At 32.0% G+C, this 16,092-nt stretch overlaps 1 protein-coding gene across 6 annotated transcripts in view; it reads right to left on the bottom strand.

The window, feature by feature from the left end:
• LRRIQ1 (leucine rich repeats and IQ motif containing 1) overlaps window positions 1–16,092 on the bottom strand; it is a 99,134-nt gene that overhangs the window by 20,224 nt on the left and 62,818 nt on the right. Inside the window, exons 23-24 of one of the 6 annotated variants that reach the window (XM_090139438.1) lie at window positions 15,175–15,186; window positions 10,074–10,136 (exon numbers count right to left, since the gene is read on the bottom strand). The exons of the other annotated variants lie outside the window; for them this stretch is intronic. Of the exons in view, the coding sequence (XP_089995564.1) occupies window positions 10,074–10,136; window positions 15,175–15,186 (75 nt within the window). The remainder of the gene's footprint in view (window positions 1–10,073; window positions 10,137–15,174; window positions 15,187–16,092) is intronic. 6 annotated transcript variants of the gene reach the window in all.

Raw genomic sequence — 16,092 nt, 5'->3', positions numbered from 1 at the left:
GTCTTTCACTATTATTTTAAAATATGAGCTTGTAAAAGATTCTCCAGAAAAACCATGAGCATACTGCACTTCACTAAAGAAAAAAGGCATGTTACATACTGCAGAATTCAACTAGATTTTGTTTTTAGATATATACAATAAATATTTTTAAATTTGTCTTGAATGAAATGATTTATTTTCTCCTTTAGAATTAAATAAAAACCTTCTGAATAAATTTGTTTTCATTGGGAAATAAAATTTTCCTTTACTCTAAAAGGTATATAGAAAAATACATTACAGATAAATTCCTTGTCAAAGCATCTGTGTACACTGCTTATTGTGCTATCTCTATGTTTAAAAATACACATTCATTTATATTTACAATTCTATTTTACCAATTCATAAGGTTAAATCTCACAATTAAATTTAAGAGTGGAGCCATGACAACACTTTGTCTCTGATCTTTCAGTAGTACTTTAATGAAATCTTCTGATATTTGATTTCAAAGCAAATTGCATACCTTATTAATACATATACTTTGACGCAAGAAAGAGAATAAGGTAGCAACATTACAACCAAAAATTGTATGACCCTTCCATTTCGGGGAACATTCTGATAGATAGCAGACATGTTTTGAAGCATAATGAAAAGGAAGAGGGTGCCATAGTTGGAAGAACCTGCAGACAGAGATCAGTATTGCCTCTGAGGTGAATGGTTTCCTCATACTCTTTATTTTAAGCCTCAAATGGCATTCATGTTTTGACAATATAATCTGCAGTTACAGACTGTTCACAAGTACAGCTTTGTGAGAGAGTTGTTACATTATCTGTAGTATTTTTTACCCTTTTCCTGGAATAAAAATTATAATTTTCTTTGCATGAGCAGAAAATTGTAGTTTCTCAATTCCATTTTATCTGGCACTGCAGTGGGGCCACTGCTTTCATCCTTTAGCTCTAAGGAAATATTGTCAAAGTACTGTAACCTATATCATAGCTTGAAATAAAATTTATAAATTTATAAAATTTATAAAATATAATTTTTTTGGTTGTATTCTCCATTTATATCAGTATAGGGAATGTTTATTCAAACAAATCCACTCCTGAGGCTGAACCTGTTGAACTGCCTTATCCATAATATGAAGTCATATATGTCTTGATAGTGATCATCAGCCTAGTAATTAGGTGAAAAAAATTACCCTTAGCTGTTATAAAGAATGTACGTCCTTGCTATTGCATGCATTCTCAGGAAGACAAAATTAAAATCTTGGATGAAGTGTCACAGGATCTACCAAAATGAAGATATGACATCATTCTAAAAAGATCAAGCACTGTCACTTCCAAATATTAAAATAGAAAAAAGTTATAATAACAGACTTCTTCATCTTCCTTGAATAAAGCAAAAGCCACTTCTTTCCTAGGTTTATAATATTCATTTTTGGTGTTCCTAGTTCTGGAGTAAAGCTTTCTGACATTTTGAACATTTGTACATTCCAAGTTTGCTCTTACACTGTTATGCTTATATCTCTTCAGACGAAAAAAAATCTGATTTTAACAGGAGTAAGAAACATTTTACGTGACTTCATAAGAGCAGTCTTGGAGATAGTCTCCTGTTATATTGGCACACATTCTCCAGTGAGGAATAATAAGCTTAAACAGTAATTAATTCTAGGTTCCTTGTTATCTGCATTTACAGAAAAGTTTGGCTCAGTATTACCTATCGTTCTCAGGAGCATTACTTCTTCCTAGTAAAATAACCAGTATTAACTATGCATTTACTAACGCCCTTGTATCCTTTTCCTCCTTTACAAGGGAAATCTATATAGGGATTTAAAACCAGCATTACAAATTTGTGCCTGAGTCTGAGAGTTAGTGATAAAAGACAATATACATACAATAAGCTATGACAAAACCTATAAAAAGTGTATTTTTGAGTTAGCAAGTTTCTTTTTCCTCCCGAAATGATTGTTAATAATGCACCTTATTTTCAGTTTGAATTTCTGACTTAATTCTGTTTGAAACACAGTCTTATTTACTAAAATTGCATCATATACACATTCATACTAGAATTATTGAAATATTATTGAAATGAGAAAGTGATCAAAATAAAAGTCCCCAAAAGTGCAGACATTAATTTATATTTTATTTTGAAACATATCCAGTCAAATTCAAATATCCACCTCTCTCTCTATAATTCTTATGAAAATACTATACTATGAATTAAAACACAGCATTATCACTTTCCTATTCCACTTATGAACACCATGTGTTTCAGAATCTCATGTATCATTATCATTAACATGCATTTGCCTGATAGCTCTCTTAAATTAGGGCTCTGGCTTTTTTAAAACCTGGACCTGATTTCATAGAAGTACTAACACTCACAAATTCCACAGAAGTTCATAAGACCTTCGTAAGCATTCTGCAACTTTGAAATGGATCAGATCTATAATCTTTAATTGTTAAAGCCAGACAACTCTTAGAATATCAAAGAAGAAAGGAACACATCAAAGACGGTAAAACTCTGTCAAGAAACAAATTCATCTCAGAAGTATTTAAAGTACTGTACACTCATTAGATTATCATTTCTAAGCTTTCAATCTTTTGGATATTTTTTTTACAACACACATGGTAATAATTTACCATTGGAATAGACTTACAGTTGACATTAGTACAGTAATGATTTTTAGGTGTTACAAATTAATAATCTCTACACATTCTACACACTCAGGCCTGAATCAGGGGCGCCTTTTGCCATTTTTCTGAAGAATTTGAGCATCTAACTAGAGAGCGCTTACTCAGGAGAATCTGGGCAACTGCAATGTCCGTAGAACTGAACATTATTGGAAAAGAAGAGATTGTTTTCTAGGTCTTCAAATCAACATGCTAATCCATAAAAACCTTAATTTTAGGATAAATTTAGGATTTCTGTTTGCGGAGTGTGCTCTGAGACAGCATAACTATTGTCCAGTTTAAAATATGGTGCTTTTTATATATTTAACATTAGACTATATCTGGATAATCTCTTGTTAGTTATAGGAGAAGGCCTAAGAATCTATGAACTATTGGTGAAGTACCCTAAGTTCTAGATAATATTTTTTTCTCCCAGGTCTTTCTTCAAGATTGAGGCACCTTGTGCTGTAGCATTCAGCTTTAAAAAGGAGACTGAAACATACCCCAGAATTACAGCTTAGGATGTAGAATCCTGAGACAAATCAAGCTAAGGAGTACTACAACTGCATGTTTTCCACAGCCTCAGAAGTATCTCATACGCAAGATCCTCATTGCAGGCACATGTGTTAAGAGAAAGCCAGTACACAAAAGAAGAAAGATGATTACACAATATCTACATTCAGAGCAATCTTTCAGATTTGCATTTTTATTTTTAGATTTTATGCCCAGAGAACACAGTCTGACTGATCTGAAATCATGTTAGCAACTGAACTCTTTGCCAAATTTTATGCAAAGTGGTGCTGAGGAATCTGACTCAGTGCAGTTTGTTTAAATCTATTTTGGTTGATTATGGGAAGACAGAAGTTTTAGCTTTAATGTGATAAACATTTATTGAAACAGAACTGTGTGAAGTCTGCACTGTGTTCAAACATATATGGTTAAATTTTGAGTTTAGAGGGCTATTTAATTCACTTCAAAACTCACTTCATACTGAGTACAATACAAATAAAGTTACAGACTAAGAAAACTGAGATCTACAGAAGGGCTCCGAATTTATTCAACATTCTGAATTTTCCTCCCTTAATATAAAAAATCTGTGACCAGAGTTAATTTTCTCAATATGTAATCTGGAAATGGTTCTTTTAATAAGGGAATTAAGTAGCTGAGTTGGGTATAACATTCATGTCAGTGCTATTAAGACATTGACATTTTTCTTATCTGTCAGTATTCTGGTACAGATTACCATTCAGCAATATGTATCCTGAGAGCGCATATGTATGAGTTTGTGTGAAAGTGTATCAAATCTATAAAAAGATAAATATGAATAAAAATTAAAATTATATATATCCCCCCCAGTTTCAAAGGATTTTCATAATATTTCAGGCCTTCCATAAAGTTATGTTATAATAAACACCAGTAAAAGAATCTAAAAATACTGAACTTAAAATCTAACATTTTATTTCATCTTCTCCATACTTAAAGGCAACCGAAAAGGACATTACTTCATTGTTACAATCTGTATAATAGCTTCAGAACAGAAAGCAAGAACAACGTAAGTAATAACATTGATATCAAGGTAAAAACCTGTTAACAAACCAGAAAATAATTAAAAGGCCAAATAACAAAACTTAATGCTAAAGCATAGGAGAAATGAGGATTTCTTCTCCTGTAGCAAGTTTGACACATTTGTTGCAAGTCCACTTTGTCAAAAGTTACTAGATTCTCTTAAGTATTAAAGAGCAATCACTACATGACTATAATTTTGGTTTTTCAAAAAAGAATGATATTTGGAGTGGTCTTTAGCCTATTCACAGGTATTCAGTGTATACGTTACCAATATTCCTAAAATTTCGAGACAGTTGGTAGCACCGTGTGTCAGTAACTGATGCAAAGTTTTCTTCACTTAAAATTATAATATCCCCAGATCATCTTTCTTCATCTACAACTCAGAATTTTCAGATAATGAAACACATTTCTACCTTAAAATATATATAAACTTGTTTGTGACACAGAAAGACTGGATAGTTATACTTTTTCATTTGAGTAACTTTGAAGAAATAAATTTGCATATCGGGGGCCAGAATGAATGAAATATAGAGATATTTTTATAGCAGCATTGGAGTGCACAGATGAATAAAAGATGCAACAGATGTTTTTTAAAAGAATACATCAAGTAATGGTCTGCAAAATTTTTTGATGCTTTCACACGTATTATAAATTACATCACAAGAAGTTGTGAATATAGGAATGCTGACTAACCCACAGGAGGACGTGCTTCAAAAATTATAAGAACAAAGAAAAGAAAAAAATACAATTATTTCTCAGTGTTTGTATTCCTGAAACTTTTGCTATTTTTCTCTTTTTAAACAGATATTTCAGATTCATTTCAATAAAAAATAAAGTCTACTACATCATTCTTCCTCCTGTGAACATTCTTCTCTCTACATTCTTCATCTGCTATTGCAATTATCTCCTTTTCACCATGTAACTGTTCTTGACCTCAACCTCAAATTCATTCTTCCTTCCTGGAATTCAGGTATTTACCACTCTTAGTCATGAGTAAAATGCCTTAAGACTATAGTTTTTTTTTTTTTTTTTTTTTTTTGGCTTCCCTTCTCCCTATTTTCTTCCCTACTTTTTGTCTTCTACATTATGATCTATTTCAGGGTAATTCACATCACTAATAAAACTTCACCTTAGTTTGTTCTGTGTCAATAGTTGACATATTTCAACCTCTCCCATATGTGTTATCTTTCTGAACTCTTATTATTAGATTATGCAAAAGCTGAATCTTTTCACCGAGTTTCCTAAACCACTGAAATTGTACACATTTCAGCTTCTGAATTCAAGGAAAACAAAATTTTGTATTTGGTGCTTCACAAATATTCTTTTCTCTTTCACTGCATGTTCCTGCCTCTGTAGCACCACGACTGTTGGTCAGTAGCAATCAGTACTGATACATAGTCTATTGGTTATTCTTGATTTGTTCGGTACCCCACCTTGAAACAAATTCAGGTCTTACTTTATATTCAATGACACACTTTTAAGACACTTTATTGAAAGCTAATTCTCTCTATTTATATTGCAATATTCCCAATTAATTCTTCATTCAGCATTTTCTGATTATTTAATATATTTCACTACAACTGTCTGATAATACAGATATACTGCAAATTACAAAATTTTATTCTACATAAAATTGCTTAGATCTTTTACTCTTTCTGTGGACATAGTACATTCCCCCCCTTTTTTTTTTTTTTTTCATAAGCTTTACTTTCCTGGCACTGACTTCAAGATAGCTTTAAACTGTTCCTCATGGTCCATCCAACTTGCATGATTTTATGGGCAGTTAGTACTTTGCCCACTCCATTATTTATGTTAAATGCAATTTCTCATTTGTCTTCCATAATTTCATTGTTAACAATATCAGCTTCATTTCATGCCATTTTTTAAGACCTGCACCATCTTTCTGATGAAATGTTTAATATGGGGCATGTATCAGAAGCTCTCCTACTTATTATTACTGATTTTATTATTACTGATTTTTTTTCTGATTTTTGACTATTCTGAACTGATTCAGGCAGTGACTCTTGTGAAAGGACTTGAAGATCTAATTGGGAAAAAGATTGAGATTAAATCGTTGAAGACTGTAATAACTATAATAATATAAGAATAGCTTACTTGGGTCAATTAAAAGCTAGTGATAGAGGAAGAAATTAATAAAAAGGTAGTGCAGTGGTTTAATGGTGGCAATCTGCTACTCATGGACAGACTTTTAATATATTAATAGCTTCATGTTTCCCAAACTAAGTTGGTTCCTGCTTAAGAATATAAAACAGTTCTAAAAAAAAAAACAAACTACTGGGGTGATATCCTAGCCATATATACATAAGGAGGCAAATTCCTGATACAAACTGCTGCCTCCTGCAAGCAGCACTCTTCAAGATCCACTCAGGTTTTTACAAGTCTTTTACAGGAAGTATATACTAAGCCTTACAGCACTACATTGTCCTTTCACATTATTCCCATGCGTAGAAGAGGATGTTCTGTAGACTATGTACTAACCACTTCAGCAACTCAGCATAAGCAAATTTCATCAACAGGGCTGCCAAAAGAGTAAACTGAGAGTAAAGCTAAGAGATACTCAAAAATCGTTGGATAGTCAAGGCCCTTGATGAATTAAAGAAAATAAAAAGTAAAAAATTACTATAAAATGGTTTGTTCAGTGTTTCCATGTTTAGTTATCTAGGAGAAAAGGAGTAAGGAGTAAAGTAAGTGGAATCAGACTGATCCTATTATGTTTATCCTTACTGCCTACATTCACATTCTTTATCATTCCCAAAATCTGCCTAGTACAGACTCCATCTCCCGTTTTTCTCATATTCCATGGCAATTATTAAACTCCCTAAGGATGGAAGCTCCCTACAAAAAATGGAAACAGAGTTCATACTGCTCAAGAGAAAATGAATAATTCTATAACTTTTTTTAGTAGATCTTTAGATATACATCATTTTATACATTCCCAGTTCTTAAGATTAGTATATACAATCAAGAAGTAGTCAAGAACATGCTTAGTTACTCATTAATGAGGCAGCACTTTCAAGTGATAAAAAATAACCACTTTGTATTGAGGCCTAGTAAGATAAATATCTTTCTTTACATTTAGTAAAGCAATCAAAATGAATTAAGACACCAGATCTTCCACAGAAATTCTTTAAAAAGAAAAAAAATTCCACAACATACTGTAAGACTGCAGGTAGTTGTAACTACTATGTTGCTCACTATGAAGTAAGAAAAAATACAAAGAAAGAGTAAATTTTATTGAGTGTGATAACCATCAAGGTAAGTTTTGCTTATACTGAAGGGCTTAAAAGTAAAAGACAGGGACAGAAAAGTCCAAACATGACCAAAAAATAATTTGAGACTGCTTTGTCTTAAGAAGGCATCTTTGCCAAAAATTAATAAATAAATAAACCATTAAGTAGGAGCAATATGAAGTTAGTAAAGCTGACTTATTCCATATTACCTCATAAGCAGGAAATTAAAATATGTAATGTTGTATCACAGCTGGGGAATGTACATTTAAAAAAGTCTTAATTATGTTTATTCCTGATAATAAATATATTCTCTAGATAGTTATCTGAATAATATATGAACTTATTTTTAAGAACTTACATTCTTCAACACTTCTGATATTCACAAGGATCATACATGATTGATACTTACCAATGCAGAATAACATTGAAAATAAAACAATGAAATTTTTGTATTAATGTGAATATGTAGTTCAATTATGAATACTTATAAATTGCTCATCTACTCTATTTACTATGTATACATATTTTCAGTTTAAAGCTATTTATTCCATGTGGGTGAAACTACTTCTGGCTTACATTCTGATGCTCTTGGCGTCTGATGAAGCTACCAGGACAACAATTCCTAGTTTTGTCAGTGCAGTAATGCATAACAGTAGAACAACTTCACATTCTCAAATACGTACAAAAAATCTATGCAGATTAAGTCCAAGGCTGCTGTTTAATCTACTTTTTAGTAAGACCCAGAGGTACCACTGAAGATCAGGTCTGCCATTATGTCAAACACTGTATAAACAAGGCTTGATTTAATGCTTATTGAACTGAATGGAAAAAAAGTCTCAGATAGACTCTACATTTAAAGAGGGGCAAAGCCCAACTGGGTAAATTTCTTATATATTTATCTTCATCTTAAAAATAACTATAAATACAAGAGACTTAAAAGGAAAAAAATAAATAAATACAGACATCAAATACCAATTCTTAATAAGTTACATTTAATTGGTTGATACATCGTGGAAGAAAATAAATAATCTGAAATTCCACTGTTTCATGGATTTATTCATAAAAGGGAATTTCAATTGTAAAAAAGGACAGGTAGAGGGAAAAAAAGTAAAACAAACAAACAAACAAAAAACAAACCATGATTTGCTAGAATCTTGCCCCAGGTTAATTCTTAATTGATGTGGCTCAAAGAGCTTACCAGTTTTACAGAGTTCTTTACTAACTGGATTGAAATTTTCAGCTTGTAAACACATGAAAAGTGCAATAACTTAAACACAATATATATAATTTTAGTTAAATAACATACACTCAAGAGTATTTGGCCCTATAGGAATGTAACTTGATTATATTGATTTTGAAGCAGTTATTGTTACAATGGCATCATTATCTATGCAAGGAGGTTTCAATAATTCACCTCACTGAATGAAGAAAAAGGAATAAATTCCTTTTCTGTTCCATTAGTGACTTTTATTTTGATCTTCATTTAAATCATTTTTAATGAGAAAACAAACAAGCAACCACTCCAGTTTTACTACTGAACATAATTTCATTATCCCTAAGCTTGATTGGTAATATTTCACTCCTAAAGTAGGTGTTTATATTAGTCTCTTTCTTTCTAAATTTCCAAGCTAAATTGCTCACCAAACTCTACCTCACTGACATATAAATAAGTTCAATAGCATGATGATTCTGAATGACTAAATTTCCCTCATGTTTGTACTTGATAAAACTGTTAAGACAGCCATAATTAATAAACCTGAAAGTATCATTTGTTTTGTCAGTTGTTCAATTTTGCTTACTTGCAGCTATTTACCTAAGCACTTGAAATTAGCACAGGGTCCAAAAAAGAGTGAAAGCCCATGAAGTCCAATTAAGTAGTGAACTTATACTTGATATATTAAAGAACTTCAGTAGTTAACCTTATAAAATTTACTATAGAATAAGGCAACAGATAATCAAAGGTTTCACAATTTTGTAAACTAAACAAGATGATTACAATTATATTAACTTACACAAGAATTCTTACAAAAGATACATAAATCAAAGCAAAACAAAATACAAAGCAAAATGAAACAATTAAAAAAGATTTACTTGACCAAAGTAGGTAGGATTCGTAATGTCCACTGTTACAAAGAATGAAAAGCATTTCATTAGGAAGTCTGAATGTAAAAAGACAATGCCTTATATTGGAAAACATATTTTGTAAGAAAGATTCTAATATAGTTTCCATTCTTCATACATGACATATCAATTGTAAAACAAAAGAATCTGAGTAGAAAGGTAAATAGAATTTTTTAAAACAATTGAAATGGAGAAATATAAAAAAGTATTTACAGAAATTCCCTTAATGTAACCATAAAAGTGGGCAAGTATTCTATTGCCGTAGCAAGACTTTTCTGCTTCTCTTGTGTGGAAACCTAAATACTGTACATTAGAGATACTGATATAGAGGCTTGAAAAAAGTACACGAAATAGGAATGAGAATACAAAAAATATACTTTAGTAAACAGATAAACTTCTGCCACTTGTAACACAGTTCTTAAACTTTCTTTCAAATCTTTGAACTTCTCCATAGTCTGCTTCAGTGAATGCATCAAGGTATACTAAAACTGAAGCAACGTCTGAACAGCATCACCATCCTCAAGGCAGCTGGGTCTCTGAACAGAGTCTCCTTCACGATTCTGGTTAGAAGAGAAGGAAAACAGGAGAAAGGAATACAATGAGGTAGCAAAATAGTCACAAAAACTAGCAATTTTCAATGATACTTAGGAAGTTTTGATTTTACTTACCTTCATCCAAATTCAATCAGATTCTTCAGTTTTCACCTGACTTGTCCTGAATAATTACATCAAATAATGCTCAACGTGCTTGTCTGTACTGTCTCATTGTGCAACTGTATTAATTATGCAACAAAAAAAGGGAATTCACCTCAAACACTTCTACAATGAACAAATGCATTACTGATTGGAAGTCATAGAAACATATAATGTTCTCACAGGGGAAATAAATTTCAAAGAAAGAAATTAGCATGACACATACATAACATGCATGCTTAGTAAAACAGTGAAATAGTAGTAACTATTTGCAAAGGAATATATATATAAAATACAGAGCAGTTTTAATGATACATAAATAAATTATTAAAATTTATTCCAAATATTTTTTATAAATATTTCCATTCGCAATAAATGAAATATCTTTGAAAGAGAATGTTGAATACAGTGCACACAACTCACACAGTATGATGACAGCCTATGCAATGTTTTAGCATATGCTTGTACTCTGGTCTACAGAGTCTGACAAAACCTAAGAAGGCAGACCTGGCTAAGAGTCAGGAGTCACGCTTATTAAATTGAACTCTCAGGGGTATCATGCAATCAGAGGTCACAATCGAGGCAACAGAAGCAATGTCACGATATCAGAGAAAGGGCCAATTCAGACCTGCTCCCTTACAGGCAATGAGGTCAGGGCTCGCGGCAAATAACTGTATTAAAGGGGAATATTCTCTGCACACTTTTAGAACTGTCATCTGAACAAACAAAGCAAGGTCATTGGTAGGTTAAATCAGAACTTTATGCCTTAGTAGCACATAGCTTCTTTTCTTTTTAATATTCTCTACTAATTTCTCAGTTACAAAATATACACCATCAGATACTGAAGCAAATTCTCAGTGAATTTAACTTTCAAATTTTTAAAAATTAAATTCTATTTTTTACAAAGAGATCTCTGTTATTTTCATAATTTGAAAAATTACTGAGCTTGCTTCATATGAAAAAATAAAAAGCATGAAAGTGCTTTAGGGAAATGACTTTCCACAGTCAATTTTAGTGAGCTTGATAATCAATTTGCTCTTAGAAACCATTTATAAAACTTAAGGTAAATCATATTCTCCTTCCTTAATGACAGTTGTGAAATACAATATTTGAATTACTTACAAGCACTCCTATGATTCCTTGAAAAATCATCTAACCTACATACCGTCTATTTTTATAGATTACATGAAACATGTAATCTGTAGGTGTAGGAATTTGCTCTTAGAGTTAGACTTGAATGGCATAATTTTTTTTAATAACTGGATTTCAATTTTAAAATAATTTTAATGTTTTGCTTGAAAAATGTTGCGTATTACCAAAATAAATTATCTGTCTGATTCACAACATCATTAGTTATAAAAAAAAGAAAATATTAAGATGTGTGTCAATATTAAATGCATTGTTGTATGAAAAGTAGCCTTATTGGAATACTGTAGATCTCTGACCTTACAAATACTACCAGTTCTCCTTAGCACTCCTATAAAATAAGAATTTCTACATAAGAAAACTGAAAAAATATATTCTCAAATTGATGAAATATTCCAGAATAAAGGCTGCCTAAGTACACTTCTGAAAAGTTTACAGAGACATTGCTATTAAACATAGCATCATACTGTGCAACTGAAACAAAATTTGTACCTATAACTGACTCTAATATATTATATTCTTTGTTCATAGCTCCACATAAAATGCAAGTTCTTTTGCAAGATGAACTTTTGTTTGACGCAACAGCCGTGATATTTCTATGGACACAGAGCATACACTTTTTGTGGTCTATGTTAAAATATAATTCACTTACCAAGATCAATTTAATGCTTGAAATATTTACGCCAGAAAATGCTTGGGATATACCTGAAAATACCTTCAAATGATATCTTCATTAGCAATTTTTTTTTTTTTCGGTGTAAAAAGAATTGCTTGCATTTGGATATTTTTTAATAAAAGCAAAACAAACAAACAAACAAAAAATTTCAATATTGATCGCTGTCTCCAGACATCCAAACAAATGGCAATAAATTCAATAATTGTTTTCAATGAGGCTTACTAAATCCAAGTGCTTTAACACTTTATTTTAGAGGAATTTAGCCAAATTTTCTCTCCCTTACCCCCTCCAACCAAATCCATTTGGATTTAACTTGTTTCTAAAATTATCTGTCTTTTGCACTATAAGACCTGGGTCACAACCTTACTCAGGGACAGGAAATAGTTATCAGGTCACTGAATGGTCAAATGGAAAAGGATTTGAAATGCTTCAGTACTCAGGGGTCTTTTCATCCAAAATGATTGCCTTGTGTAGAATAAAATGCTGTGGATCTGAATATGGAGTCAACTTATTTATGTATATACTGTCTGAGCAGATAGCTATATTACCTAGCTTTTGCACACACAGTTCAAGGAAGATAGAAAAAGAAGTGCAAAAAACTCAGAAGATAAAAATAAAACTATCCAAACTATTGAGCTACCTTATTCAACAGTGACATAAAGCAGTTATCAACCTCTGATGACATTTTGAGTGAAATCTCATTCCTTCTGAACTCTTCACTGGGTAGTCATTAGCAAAATAGAGGTAGTACTTTTTCTTCCCCTTAATGTGAAGTTCCTTTTAGTTAAAGGTTGGTAAACTACTATGGTGGGAAAGCAAAGGTGACAGAGCTTATATATTGTAAAAAAATCTAAATAAGTTTGTTGGAACAAATAATCTCTCCAGGTCAGAGAATATACACCACTACAAATCACAAGTCTGCAAAACAGTAGAAACAGGAACAAAGAGCTAACACACATGCAGGTGAAATATGTGGTCAAAATCAGAAACCCATAATATTAGAACAGTGGAACACTAAAGATTAGAAACACAGTGAGAGTTTATAATAGTAAGTATCTATGGTCAAAACTTTCTATTGAAGAATTTCAGGCAAAGATAAAATCTTATTATCTCTCTTAAAAAAAAAAAAAAGTTAAAAAAATCATTGAATGTTAAAAGTAAAAATATTAATTAAAATATCATATGTTTATATAATTTATAAGTATTCAGATGCTGAACTTTACTGACTGAATGTACATAAATGACATTTTATGCATTCATTTTTAAACCTACACTATAATTTCAGGATTGCTTCATTCCATGAATAGTGAAAAAAATGTACATTATTATTGATGGACAGGAGTCTGGAAAATTAGGCCCAGATTTTATTTTTTTATTTTTGTTTTATAATAAGAAACTGGACCACTGAAACTATGTAACTGAAGCTTGAGTGCGTGCACTGTAAGGCCCCTGCAGTCCTTTACAACTTTTCAGCGTACCGCTGTTGTGAACTAGGTTTGCACTCTGCCAGCAGAGCAGCTCTGACCCATGGAGAGCACTCCTTCAGATCAACACTGCCTCAGGCTTTACTGCTTTCTCCAAGAAGTCTTACATTTCAGGCATCAAGTTGAATTTCTTCTGGAGATGATTAACCCAAACCCATGACAGATTTTTTCCAAGATATCCAACTCCTTATGTTTATTTTATCCTGGCTCTTTTTGGATGTACTGGACATAAGTAACCTACTCATTTTACATGTTAAAGGGTTGGTGGAGAGCCATTAATTCCTTAAAATGAGAAAATATTTCAATGTGAGAGTTCTGTTGTGTGAGCTCACACTAAATAATAAGAAACAAAGCCAGAGAATTCTGATTTTAAAAGATAGATTCTCTTCCACACTACTTGTTTCTGTAACGTATTTTCATCACATTTCATCACACAGACCTTAGATTCTTTAGAAATGTGTAATTCTGTCAATTTTGTCAGTGCCACATGGTTTAAGAAACTGCTTCCCTAATCTGGCATACAAATTTGAAACCCAGGAGATATGTAATATATGTATCTTACTGTAAACAGGGAAATTCAGATAGTAGGACTGCAGAACATCAGATTTAGAATGTAGTTAATAATCCCTTTCAGACCACAGATAAATTAATGATGATTTCATTTAGAAATGGATGTTTACAAAAAACATAAAATTTACAAACTGCCTTCTGGGTGCTGATGCTATTTTATTTTTTTTTTCCAATGAAAATAACTAAATTATAAAAGATGAAAACAGCCAACAAAGAACTATTAGCTACAGTTCAGTGTACTTTTAATTGCCTTTAAATAACTTTACTTAACTCTAGTTACTTAACTTACTTAAGTATACCTAAAGTTTAATATTAGCATTCTACTCTCAGTGCTTCCTCTTAACTTTCACACAGATATTTAAAAGCACCACTGATCCAAATCAGTTTAAATTCTATTTAAAACATACATTTTTTTCTTCAATGCTGCTAATATAGAGTATCTAAGAAATTGTTTATCATTTCTCTCGTGTAACTGGTGATAGGACTAGAGGGAATGGTTTCAAGCTGCGCCAGGGAAGATTCAGGCTGGATATTAGGAAATACTACTTCTCTGAAAGGGTGGTCAGGCACTGGAATGGGCTGCCCAGGGAGGTGGTGGAGTCCCCTTCCCTGGAGGTGTTCAAGGAACGTTTGGATGTTGTGTTGAGGGATATGGTTTAGCAAGAACCATTGATGACAGGTGGATGGTTGGACTGGATGAACTTACAGGTCTTTTCCAACCTTAGTGATTCTTTGATTCTGTGATTATGTTGAAATATTTTAATAAACCCCTATAATTAACTCAAAGGAGATCTTACAATTACCACGTTCCAAAGTCTCAAGTTCTATTTTCCAATTAGCATGAGTAATAACAAACTATAAGAATGCTCTGCTACATATTTTCACTTGGAATGACAATGAGTTTCATAATTGTGAAATATGAGAAAGATGAAAGCTAGAAAATATTAAATAGGTTTCTGATATTTAGATTTCAGTAATAAGACATAACTACAAGACCATGTCTTACTCTTGTTCAGGTACTAAGTATTTTTTCTACTTGCAATTTGAAGGGAAATGGATAAATATTTCCATAATAAAAAACAACCTGTCAAAGGATGTTTTAATAATATACCTACTTTTTACTTTTTACTGATTAGCCTCCAATGAGCATAAAATGAAAGGAAATATAGTACTAGCAATTGGAAGTACAAGTTCCCAAGTTGCAGTATCCTGACAACACATTCCAATGCCTTTTTAATATAACTAAACTTCCTGGCAATGGTCATCGTATGCATTCCAGGGTGAAGCCAAGTTATATTCTTTCCACTTATTTGAACTGTATGGTACACATATCAGTGATGGCTATGACAAAATATGACAAAAACAAAACAAAACAAACAAACAAAAAAAACCAAACCAAAAACCATACGCTTTAATAAATTACTTAATCTAATAAATCAATGAGAAAATAATATAAGAAATTCTGAGAAACACAGCACTCATTTAGATGAATCATATGCAAACAATAAACACTTAGATAATTTGACTGGACTGTCCTATGTGATCTGCATTCTCTCAACTTGCTCTACAAACTGGAATCCAGGTTTTCATTCATCTGAATTGAACAGAAACTATTTGGATAATCCAGCAAAACTGTTGAGGTACCCAGATTAAAGAGGACTCCAAAATATGTATACTGTTTCCAAAGACTGTAGCAAAACAATGTGCTAGGCAAGGAGCCTCCTCTGTATTTTTGTACTACTGCACCAGGACAAAGCAGTCACACTGGTGGCTGGTAAAAGTAGACATCCTTCCTTTGTACAAATGGAATTACACACCCTGTAATTATCAACCCATGGCTGGTAGAAATGCTCTATTACACATTCAGTCAAGACTAATTGCCCAAGAAAAGAATAGTCAAAGACAGATTCTTCCTTCAATTTCTGATCTATTTTGTCC

This window comes from Phasianus colchicus, chromosome 1 (assembly GCF_987193195.1).
Source record: "Phasianus colchicus chromosome 1, bPhaCol1.hap1.1, whole genome shotgun sequence".
Classification (NCBI taxonomy): Eukaryota; Metazoa; Chordata; class Aves; order Galliformes; family Phasianidae; genus Phasianus; species Phasianus colchicus.
The sequence above is the reverse complement of the archived record's forward strand: the minus strand, read 5'-3'. Positions and strand labels throughout refer to the sequence as shown.